General features: G+C 47.7%; 1 protein-coding gene across 2 annotated transcripts; it reads right to left on the bottom strand.

Annotated features, from left to right (window-relative positions):
- Positions 1 to 8,078: 8,078 nt before the first annotated feature.
- On the bottom strand, positions 8,079 to 11,684 carry LOC125524975. Of its 2 annotated transcripts, none has more exons than XR_007291092.1 (2): positions 9,992 to 11,684; positions 8,079 to 8,679 (listed from the first exon to the last, which is right to left on the bottom strand). XR_007291092.1 is itself a non-coding variant. In XM_048689997.1 (2 exons), the coding sequence occupies exons 1-2, from the start codon at positions 9,496 to 9,498 to the stop codon at positions 8,432 to 8,434; spliced, it is 627 nt and encodes a 208-aa protein (XP_048545954.1). In that variant the 5' UTR covers positions 9,499 to 9,893; the 3' UTR covers positions 8,079 to 8,431. The 2 variants fall into 2 exon arrangements, 1 of the variants encoding a protein (XP_048545954.1); XM_048689997.1 differs by lacking the exon at positions 9,992 to 11,684 and adding an exon at positions 9,120 to 9,893.
- Between the last annotated feature and the right edge of the window lie 535 nt (positions 11,685 to 12,219).

Below are 12,219 nucleotides of genomic sequence, written 5' to 3'. Positions count from 1 at the left end.
TCTGTTAAATGATGAGGTGATGCAAATTTATCTAGAATAGACTGCCCTTGAAGATATGGAAGCAGGTAATTACCAAAGCCAGTAAATTCGCATGGAATTAACACAATTCTAGATATTATAAAGTCACAGTAATATTACTAGTTTCTCCCTGAGCAATCGCTTGTATGTTTCACCAGAATCTTTACTACTAGATGGTTTATTGGCTTTGGCACGAACTAGTGATATAGCACAATGTGTTTGAGTCTACCTTACAAAATCATTAATAGGTCGCAAAAATCCCACAAATAAGAAAACAAGAGTTTTGCCGCGGACGACCGGCCGTTTTCTCGCATTTTCCTTTTTTCACTCAAGGGAGAAACTTTGCTTCTTATCTTTTTTTTTTTAAAGTTTGACAAATCAAGTAATATTTCTGTTCTAAACGGCCCTCGTCGGTCGCATGGGTGAGCTCATGTTTTGTATTTCTTCTTTCATAAAAAAAATGACTTTTTTAGAAACGCAGACACCATATACTCAAATCCTGCAGAGTTTGAAGATTGATGAAATCCTGGCTATAGATTGAAATATCGTCTCCTACTAAAAGAATATTTTATTTTTTAGGAGGAGAGAATAATTCATATTTGTGACATACCAAAGCCTCAAACATAGTGTTTGATCTCTGATGCTCTGGGGTACCACTGCCATCCTAATTGTCCGATCACTGGTTGGTTCTCTAGAAAATCGACAACTCTTCGTGGGATACAACTCAAAAAGAACTCTCATGTATGTCACATATCGTTTTTTGTTAATCGAATTTTATTTTCTCCTAAACTTAATTAGCACTGTCTGACATAAAATTTACGTTTTACTGATAAGAAAATGGAAAGGAAAGGAGTTAGATTTTTGGGACATTTTTGGTTTTCTCACTTATAAAAAAGAAAATGAAAGGGAAGTATGTGTACCGTTGAATTGCAAACGTTTCATTTAAAAAGACCATACAGCGTCTTGCTTCACTTTTGTTTTGAAGTCTTTCCATGGGAGACAAGTAATCGGTCATCCAAAAGAAGGAGATTGCCGACTCCACTCCACTCCAGGACTTATGCAACATGCGATTAACATGCGATTCGGTTTGCACTGATGTAGAAACCTCACTAAGCACGAGATGGGTTAATAGCGTTCCATAGCTCATCGGTCTGGTCCCCGACCAAAAAAGAGAGAGGATATGTCCCGTATGTGTCCAAAAATCATGACTGAAGGCATCAATGAAAAGAAAATACAGAAGACAGAAGTACTGGGAGAACCATCTGAATGTCTTCGTTTCGTATGGAGACCTTGATCTGCCAAACATAAAGACTACTAGATCCACTACAGTGTTGAAAGGATCATCACACAGATGAAAATGGAGCCATGAACCCTCATTCGACTCGTCTCTGCCTCATCTATAATGACAATGCCAAATTGGACGCAAAGCTTTTAGTAATCTAGGTTCAATGCCAAAACAACCGCCAAGATGCGAGAAACTGATAGGCAAACAGAATGGTACAAAAATCCGAGACCATATCATTGTTGCAAATATGCCCTAGAGGCAATAATAAAAAGATTATTATTATATTTCCTTGTTCATGATAATTGTCTATTGTTCATGCTATAATTGTGTTATCCGGAAATCGTAATACATGTGTGAATACATAGACCACAACATGTCCCTAGTGAGCCTCTAGTTGACTAGCTCGTTGATCAACAGATAGTCATGGTTTCCTGACTATGGGCATTAGATGTCATTGATAACGAGATCACATCATTAGGAGAATGATGTGATGGACAAGACCCAATCCTAAGCATAGCACAAGATCGTGTAGTTCGTTTGCTAAAGCTTTTTCAATATTAAGTATCATTTCCTTAGACCATGAGATCGTGTAACTCTCGGATGCCGTAGGAATGCTTTGGGTGTGCCAAACGTCACAACGTAACTGGGTGACTATAAAGGTGCACTACGGGTATCTCTGAAAGTGTCTGTTGGGTTGACACGAATCGAGACTGGGATTTGTCACTCCGTATGACGGAGAGGTATCTCTGGGCCCACTCGGTAATGCATCATCATAATGAGCTCAATGTGACCAAGTGGTTGATCACGGGATCATGCATTACGGTACGAGTAAAGTGACTTGCCGGTAACGAGATTGAACGAGGTATTGGGATACCGACGATCGAATCTCGGGCAAGTAACGTACCGATTGACAAAGGGAATTGTATACGGGATTACTTGAATCCTCGACATCATGGTTCATCCGATAAGATCATCGAGGAGCATGTGGGAGCCAACATGGGTATCCAGATCCCGTTGTTGGCTATTGACCGGAGAGTCGTCTCGGTCATGTCTGCGTGTCTCCCGAACCCGTAGGGTCTACACACTTAAGGTTCGGTGATGCTAGGGTTATTAGGAAGACTTATATGTGATTACCGAATGTTGTTCGGAGTCCCGGATGAGATCCCGGACGTCACGAGAAGTTTCGGAATAGTCCGGAGGTAAAGATTTATATATGGGAAGTTGTCATACGGTCATCGGAAAGGTTCGGGGGCATATCAGTATTGTACCGGGGCCACCGGAGGGGTTCCGGGGGTCCACCAGGAGGGGCCACCTCTCCCGGAGGGCCTTATGGGCTGCAAGAGGAAGGGAACCAGCCCCAAGTGGGCTGGGGCACCACTCCCCCCTAGGGCCCATGCGCCTAGGGTTGGGGGAAACCCTAAAGGGGGCGCCCCCCTTGCTTGGGGGGCAAGCCCCCTCCCCTTGGCCGCCGCCCCCCCTCTAGATCTCATCTAGAGGGGCCGGCCCCCTTCCCCTTCCCCTATAAATAGAGGGGCGAGGGGAGGGCTGCTCACCACATCCAAGGCGCAGCCCCTCCCCTCCCCAACACCTCTCCTCCTCCGTCAAGAGTTTGGTGAAGCCCTGTCGGAGTACTGCTGCTTCACCACCACCACGCCGTCGTGCTGTTGTTGGAGCTTTCTTCCTCAACCTCTCCTTCCCCTTGCTGGATCAAGAAGGAGGAGACGTCTTCCCCAACCGTACGTGTGTTGAACGCGGAGGTGCTGTCCGTTCGACACTTGGTCATCGGTGATTTGGATCACGGCGAGTACGACTCCATCATCCTCATTCTCTTGAACGCTTCCGCTCGCGATCTACAAGGGTATGTAGATGCACTCATATCCCTCTCGTTGCTAGAGAACTCCATAGATTGATCTTGGTGATGCGTAGAAAAATTTTGATTTCTGCTACGTTCTCCAACAATCATATTCTAGTCGTTTGATGACCGGAGTGTTGCGCCGAAAGGTAAGGTGGACAGACCAAAGAAGAGAAACAAGAAAAGCATCACCAATTGAAGGGCCTCGTGAGCGGAAACACTACTAAAAAAACTCGTTTGGCACATCTTACTCTCTGACTATATCTTGGGTTGGGTTGGTTCAGCGTAACACCTAGTTGGGTGAACATTTGAATTTGACAAAGTCCTGTCATAATCTCAACTAAATTTATGTTGCTTTCTAAATTCGGACAATCAAGACTAACAAAAACATTTTAGTCAACGTATAAGCAAGTATTTCTCTATCGATATTCACAGTGTTAGATAAAGATTTTCTTATGTCTTTATACTTATATGAATCTTAGTTATTTCTCGGTTTTCCCAAATTTAATTTAGCAAAGCCGAATAGATATATGTTTCCGTTTTGTCCTTTCATTGTTTCACCAGGCCATTCAAAAGTATGATCCTTTACTCACGAAAAGGACCCAAATATGTTATAAAGGCTCATGAGAAGTACAGAGCGCCCAAACATAATAAAATTAGATCAAGGCCCCACATCATTGAACAGCCACTGCCACCGTCAGAACGATCCTTTGTCGCCGCTTCCCTACCGAAGCCAGCTTGAAATGGTTGATGAAAACCGGGAACTTCGTGTACATGCCCCTAAGGAGTAGCATCCCAGAATGTTAGTCGTCGCCATTGAACTGTTGGATAAATCTGAATAGCCTGCCACATAATCTTGTCAGTGCGAGCACACGAGGAGAAACCGTAACCTCTCACTGCCCTAAGAACACAACGGGAATCTACATCAGAGCTTCACAGACCCTGTCCCGACGAACAAACTCGAAAAGGATTGGAGCCCCCAAAACCAACTTGAAGATTAAGTTTCGCCAATCGCCAAAATAAGAGAGAGAGAGAGAGAGAGTGAGAGAGAGAGAGAAGGTGTCCTATATTATTGGCCGAAGCCAAGGTATTAGGATCCCCCTTCTTTCCATCGCCACCTGGGCGGCAGATAGAGGACATGTGGATGCACGGGCTCGCCGGCAAAACATAAAGGGGATGAGTGCACTCCCCTAGCCACCGCAGTTGTGAGGGGGAAAAGGAAACCCTAACTAAGGTATAGCTTGTTGAGATCGTTTCAAAAGTCCAAGCTGATGGGCTAGGCCTTTGAACTTAACTCGTGTTAGCTGAAGGAAACACGTGTTGGCTCATCGTTGGGACAGATGTCATCCACTCATTGGAGAGGAGGCGCATATGATAAGTCGACACGTGACACGGCCCAACAGTGGCCCATTCCGGTGGAAAAGGCCGGCCCAGTAAAAATTAGCAGGCCGGCCCATATAAGGCCTACTTGTGTCAGGTCCATTTAAGCCCACGACCCATACAAGATGTGCCAATTCTGCCCGTCAACGGCCCGTTAACGATTTAATACTATTGCAGCCCATCGTCAGTTCGAACCCGTTAACAGTCCGCTATATATTTGGACTCAATATCGGTCCAGTGACGAAAGCTATCTAGCCCGCGTCGATACTATCCTCAAGCAGAATAGCAGGGTGGCAACCAATCAGCCATTGGTTTGGTTTGGATTAACACTAGAGGTAGCACCGTTGCCTTTGTAATCGGCAACGGGATGGTCGAGAAGAGTAACGTGCGCGCGACGGTGCGAGCACACGGTTTCCCCACAACCACCAGCGTTCCCGAACAAAATTAGTTCCATCCAGTCAGGGTGACGGGTGACCATCCAGAACCGGCCGTGTGCTCTTCGTTTGTTCTAGCAACGACGAAAAGGGAAGAATAGGCCTCCACTCTACGTGGCCATTGGTTCGCCGCTGGAAGCTGCCATCCAGCTCGTTCATGCATGGCCTCCACCCCACTCATCCTCGTCCTGCTATGCAGTATGCACCCGCAAAGAAAAGGAGAAAGGACCCGGCCAGCACTGTGCCGCGACGCCAAGACCTGACGCCGCACCTGCATCCGACCGATCCACATTCATCTACTCCGGAGTCGGGATGGGCACGCACCCACCACCACCATGCATGTTCCACTAGTTCTCCCGGACAAGCCATCCCAATATATTGGTGTGCTGTCCATCCCAATGAAAAATATAGCGCGCTATAACAAAATAGCGCCGACCTCAAAATATGCAATTAGTGTGCTATAGCGTGCTATTAACGAGTCATTGTACATCGATATATTTAGTGAAGCAACTTTCAATACGCTAGAGCATGCTATTAGCGATGCTATAGTGCGCTATTTTTTTCAATGGTCCGTCCACGAAAGCTAGCTAGCTAGTCCATGTCGATGTCGATCCTATCCACAACGTGCGTGAGTGTTTCTGGCGCGTATGATATGATCGAAAGTGTGCACGCAGTAGCAGGTGACAACTCGGATTGGGAATTTAGTTAGATAGGTACGCACGTAGTACGTGGCTGGCTGTTCCTGCTCTAGTCAAGTCAGCTAGATGGATTATGGACAGTGCATGCCACACGCAAAGGCGCAAAGCATATATTCATGTCCATCTCCAGTTCTCGGTCGGGGCCGGGACCCCCTCCACCTCCGTGCTGTCGCATGGGAAAGTCAGGTGGATAGATGGATAAATGGTTGATGCGACCCGGTTCATCATATGCCAAGCATGTACAATTCCTAGGTAGCCCGTGCATGGGCCGGCGGTGATGCGTTTGTCCTGGTTTATTTTTTTTTCGTTTGTTCTGTTCGATGGTGGAATCGTGAGTTGCAGATCGAAATAGCACTCCTGTTTCAGTTGATACTCCTTTCTATGCTAGTAGCTACTAGCTACACCTTTGGGATGTTGCATTGGCTTAGCTTGGCCCCTGCCCCAGCCCTTCTCCTTTGCCGACCTTCGGTGAAAGCAAAGGCTCCCTGAAGTTGAAAGGTGCGCGGCGCAAGCGACTGCTCGAACGCACGTGAACCATCCCGGCGGCCAGCCGCACGCCGTCGCTCTCCGCGATTCCCTGGCCGGCCTATTCCTTTCCCTGTGTGTGGATAACGAAGCGTGCCGTGATTGGAGCGAGCGAGCTAAAGGGGCGATCACCTGCTCGCATCGATCGATCGATCCCGTGGCCTCGTCCCGGCCGCGACGGCGACGCACGCTGGTTGATGCGGATCGATCCTCGTGGCGCGTCGCGGTGGATGGCGTTGGCGCCGTGGAAAAGATCGCCCCGCCGGGTATCGACGCTCCAGAAGGCAGAAGGCCACATCACATGGAGCGAGAGAGGGCGACGCACGGGGCCGGGAGCCCGGCCGGTCACCATCTTATCGGCACGGACGACGGATCACGTGGAGGTGGGGCTCACGCGCCACGTCCGTCCCCGGCAGAGTCCTGGCTACCGTCGTTGTCGTCGTGGATGAGGTGGTCCGATGCATCGGCCGTGGTTGAGCTAGCTAGCTAATGGATCGATCCACAGATCAGCAGCGTGGAATCTAGCTACTTCTGTAGATGAAAATGAGATAAAAACGGCACCATCCGTAGAGTGCAAATTCTGTGGCAGAATAGCCAAGGACAGTGCATACACCACAGTCCACAGCTGGGGCCGGGCTGCATCCATGCGCCTGTGTCGATCCGTCGGTGGACACAGGGGTACCAGCACAAGCACGTACGTAGTACGGTGGCGTCACCGGCTATCCCGACGCGCACGAAGACTAAGAGCATCTCCAACGGGCACCAGTTCATATTTTTTGGGCATCAAACAGCTCCAGCAGAAGCTGTAAACTAGTGCACGTGCAAAAAATTATTGGGCACGCGCTAAAAAACGATATCACATGCTGTAAATTTGGGGCGCCGGATTGCACGCGCTTCACAATTTGCACTGCATATTTTTTTGGCCCGCTTTTGGGCATTTGATAAATCAATGTTGGGTCGCGCTAAAAGTGCTACAGTGACGCGCTAAAACTTTTGAGCGCCTGGAGATGCTCTAAGTCAACGCAAGTCCTCCACCATGCATGCATGCATGCATTGAGTGTATGTTGTACGTCTAGCAATGAATGGTGAGGAGACACTGTTGTTCTCTTAACCATCCAATCGCAAGTTGATTCAAGAACCTTTCTGTAGAGTATCACATTCTCAATACTAGAAGAATGTCATTTTCCACTAAGTGACCAAACACGACATGTTTAGCCTCCCTTATCCATATGATAATAGAAGTCAGATCCTAGCCACTGTAAGCTGTGCTCCACTGTCGGGAAGGACAGTTGACAATCGAGTGACGTAGAATCCACATTTGTCATCTGGATATTACATTTTACGTCAAAAAGGCTGATCTAATCACTAATCACGTTGGCGATTGACTATTGAAAGGACCCAGCTCTTCCAAAGAAGCATAAAAGTAATGAGCAAGATTAGCCCCAATATATTCCAACATGCCTGCGTGTTCCAAATCATGTTCCATGCACTTCTACTTTTTTTTCTAGAAACACAACATAAAGTATAAGCACACTCATACACACACACATACAATCATCCCTATAAGTTCATGTATTCCTATGAGAATCTTGGAGACATCATATCTTAAAATTGACAAAATCAACACAAGCGCCTTGAAGCTGACATGAACATGACCTAACCATTTGAGCGACATTCTCTTCGCCACGTTCCATGTACTTAATTAACATAGAAATTGGGTAGGAACACCCGAGCTCTAAGCGTATAATCGGTATTTTTTTTTCCTTCATGGAATCAACAATATGACGCGGGTAAAAGAAAATTCTAAAGGAAAGGCAAGCTAGTCAATCCTGGACCTTGGACCAAAATGAAATGTGAACGGTCCAAACTATTTTGGAAGCGTCCCAAAAGCGATCCAATCCAACCAACTATATAATTCAAATCAGGCTGAGGATAACACTTCCAGAAAACCAATGAAGCCAGCCAAAGCTAGCAGCAGCACTAGCACTAGCACCTAGCAAAGCAAACGCTTTTCCCTTTCTACACTTTCCGAGCACGATGCATGCATACACAGCTTGCACATGCATGCTTGACTTCGCTACCCGTCTCCGACGACCACCAATCCTCCGGCCGCCTCGTATCTCATCCTCTGCTCTTTTGCGCTTTTGCTCGCAGGAACCGCATCGTCCAAAACCCATTGATGATAATCCCACACACAGGCTCGATCAAGCATCCATCCATCGGCGATCTGACCTTGGAATCACTTCTCACGAGGCAGGCACTTGCAGTTGGCAGTTGCATAATATGTTTCGACCGATGGAGAATTGGGAATCTGCGGCTGCTTTTGAGGTTTGGTTTGGTTCATAAACCGCACGACCAAAGGGAGGCGCAACCGTGCAATCACTAGAGCACTGTAACGTGCGGCTGCCAGCAACACAATGACTCTTCGTGACGTTTCTTCTTGTCCCTGCAGGTAGGTCACAGCTTGGCCTTGGCTTCCACGAAGACCTGGCACTCAACAGGGTAAGAAGTCATTAACACGTGAAGTTCACATGTAGAGTTGGGTACCAGGGCGTCTATAGGAAATTTACGAGGTGGAAATGCCCTTGAGATCCCAAAAGATGCAGGTACAAGACAGGTTGCAGGCATGAGTCCCATAGAATTCTGGGATAATTTGCAGTTCTATGACTGGCATGTTCAACATGGACGGATGCAAAGTTTCAGTGACAAATTCAAACTTGCTTGGAAATCACGACTTGCGCGAGATCTGAAAAAGCGAAATAACTTATAATGGCACAACTACATAACATGAGATGAAATACTATGTAATAAAAGATTTTTTAAAACGCCACAGTGAACGTTTTGAGCTCCACCCAGCCCATTTCTGCCCAGTGCCACTAGTTGCTTAAACCATAGGCAACGAGACTGACTATGTATGAGTCACCCACCCCGTGAGAAAGGAAGAAAGAGAAGAGGAAGCTGGAGGCTGGTCGGCTGCTCATCATCCTGCCATAGTGCCATGCGGCAACTCCAACCACCGCAGAGACAAGGAAAAGGACTCGGCACTGTGCGGCGACGGCGAGACCTGACGCCGCACCTCCATCCGATCGACCCCCGCCACCACCACTTGCGGACGAGCCGATGGTGTCCGTCCACGAAAGCGCCCGGCGCGTTGATCCTACCCACAACGTGCGTGTATGCGTGCGTGCGTGCTTCTGGCCTATGATCGGAAGTTGTGCACGCAGCAGGTAGCAACTGGAGTATGGCGAAACCCTCCAGTTCTTGGTCGGGGTCGGAGGTTTCGGCTTTGTGGTTTCCTCCCTTCATGCTGTGTGTCGTCGCATGGGTGGATGGATCACATGGACGTCCCTGTCCGTGGAGGGTCGGCCTCCATCTCGGGCTGGATAAGCCGGAGGAGATGCCCCGTTTTGTTTACTCGCTACTCATGTACGTATGTCTTCACGTCACATGTTGCCACCATGAACGACCCCATCTAGCTAGGACGGTGTAATCCACACGAATAATTGTGCAAACAAGACGATTAGAAGAAATGAGCAATATACACACGAACCATATGTCTTGGGTAGCTATATACAAGTCCAAAATATGCAGCACATAATTCAGAGATGAGAAATTAAAGCTATATATATTCTCTGCATGCTCACTTCCTGATTAAGACCACAAAGCTAGCAAACACGTACTCCCTCTGTTCCAAATTACTCGTCGTGGTTTTAGTTTTAAACTAAAACCACGACGAGTAATTTGGAACAGAGGGAGTACGTCATGAGAAGTCCAACAAAGAAAGAAGCAAGCGCGTTACTTTGATTGCGTAGATATGCCACGGGAAAGTATGATGCATTTGTCTTGTCCGATCGTACAAGTGCGTCCGAGTTGCAGATCGAATCAGCAGGGAAGCACCCCTGCTTGAATTTGTGATACCCCTATATATCTAGCTAGCTAGCTACAACCCTTGGGATCTTGCATCGGCTAACTTGGCCCCTAGCCCGGCGGCCGGCCCGTTTCCTTCGCCGACCTCCGGTGAAAGCAAAGGCTCCCTGAAAGCAGCACTCATGCGGCGCAAGCGACTACTCGAGCGCGCGCGAACCCTCCTGGCACGCCGTCGCCCTCCGCGATTCCCCTCCCGCTTTCCTTTCATGTCTCCGTGGATGGATAACAAAGAGCGCTGTGATTGGATAGCCCAGGGATCGATGATGACTGGGCGTGCTGCATGCAGAGAGCGAGCCAGGCCAGGCCAGGGGGCGATCACCTGCTCACATCTATCGATCGGTCCCGCCCGCGGCCATGTCCTTGGACGCGACGGCGACGGCGGTCCATGGTGTAACGCAAAGTCTTTATGCGAGCGGAAGAAGCGCGACACGGTTTGGATCGTCGTTGCGGTGGATAACGTTGGCGCCATGGAAAAGGAGCCAGCTCCCCCCTAACCTAATTTCGAAGGGGTATTTTTGTCCCCATGAATTTATTTATTTTTTCTAGCCCGCCGCAGCCTAGATCCAAGCCCTGTCTAGTCCTGTATGACCCAGACCGTATACGTACATTACCCTGGTTCGAAAAAAAACATCACACGACCCCACATCCACGTAAGACCTGCCGAATCCAATCATTCACGCGAGCAGCTCCATCAATCTCGCGAGCATTGACGCAGCGCCATAAGTCACGTAGTAGATCTCCACCGACGGCTATCTCATCGCCGGCGATCTCGTTGGACAGCGGGCGCGACAACGTCGTGAGAGCGATCGCGCACAGGTACCGCATCCCGCGTCCCCCCTCTAGTCTCGCTCGCGGCAACATCGAACGAACTGCCGCCGCGCCAGTGGCAGTGGTTAACCTAACGGAGCGGGTAACCTAGCTACCCGGCGGCGCATGCGATCGTGGATCTTGTTCCGGTAGTACTGCTCCTCGTGATCTGGGTTCACATAGCGTCGGTTGCCGTCGGCTGTGCGCACCATGGGGATCGTTATTTGATGTGGCGGCTAACCTAGGTATCCGGCGGCAGAGGTAATCACAGATCTAGCTAGGTTTTGAGATCGTGGAGTTCCTCGCGATTCAAAGTGATCACGACGGGTGCCGTGGCCATCTTCCTTACTAAGTTTGGCAGATCTGAACGGCCTCGGTTGCGGTTGTTTACATAACATCCGTGATCGTGTGCTATGTGTTTTATATTTCATCATTGATAATGTTTGCACATGTGATGATACATATTATTGGTTGTAGGAAATGGCGGACGAGGAGTTAACTGATATCATGGTAGACATGGAGTTTGGAGAACTGATGAAAGACTGGATAGAAGATTGGTCAGATGATGAAAATTTAGATCGTGAAGATCGGTCAGAGAATGGGAACGAATGGGACGATCTTAATGTGAGTGGCATTGTCATGTTGTAATTTTTTGGTGGCATCCGACAATATTAAATCTTTGTGTTGAAAATTTATAGATCGATGAGCTTGATTATGATAAGAAAAACAACTCGGAGCTCTCGAATGGAGATTACATTAGTCAGGTACGTAAGTGAAAAATTTTGTTGGCATGCAAATTGAATTTCTTCTGGAATATTATATGATAAGTAATTATGTATTTGTGTTGTATTTTTCAGTTCATTTCCGAATGTCATAATGCGTACGACTATTACGGTGAATCCAACGCGGAGACAGACCTTAACGACGAATCATTAGATGCACCCGGTTCTGGGGAGTCCGAGTCGTCAGTCATCATGAGTGAGGTATGTGTGTAATCAATATTCTATGGAAGTAAGTAATGTTAAACCATAGAAATCTGTTTTCATGGTTGTGGTTTGATTGTGTAGGTGACACAAGATGATGGGGCAAAGAATGTCCAAGATACTGCCAGTGCAGATGATAAGAGGGATATGTTCATGCAGATAATGGAAATGACCTTTACGTCTCACGATGTTGCGTATGATTTCTACAACGGCTATGCTAGAGATAATGGTTTCAGCATTAGAAAGAATAAGGTCAGGTATAGCAAAACAGAGTCACGTCATATGCGTTATAGGCGGTTTGTTTGTTCAA

Source organism: Triticum urartu, chromosome 7, assembly GCF_003073215.2.
Source record: "Triticum urartu cultivar G1812 chromosome 7, Tu2.1, whole genome shotgun sequence".
Lineage (NCBI taxonomy): Eukaryota > Viridiplantae > Streptophyta > Magnoliopsida > Poales > Poaceae > Triticum > Triticum urartu.
The sequence above is the reverse complement of the archived record's forward strand: the minus strand, read 5'-3'. Positions and strand labels throughout refer to the sequence as shown.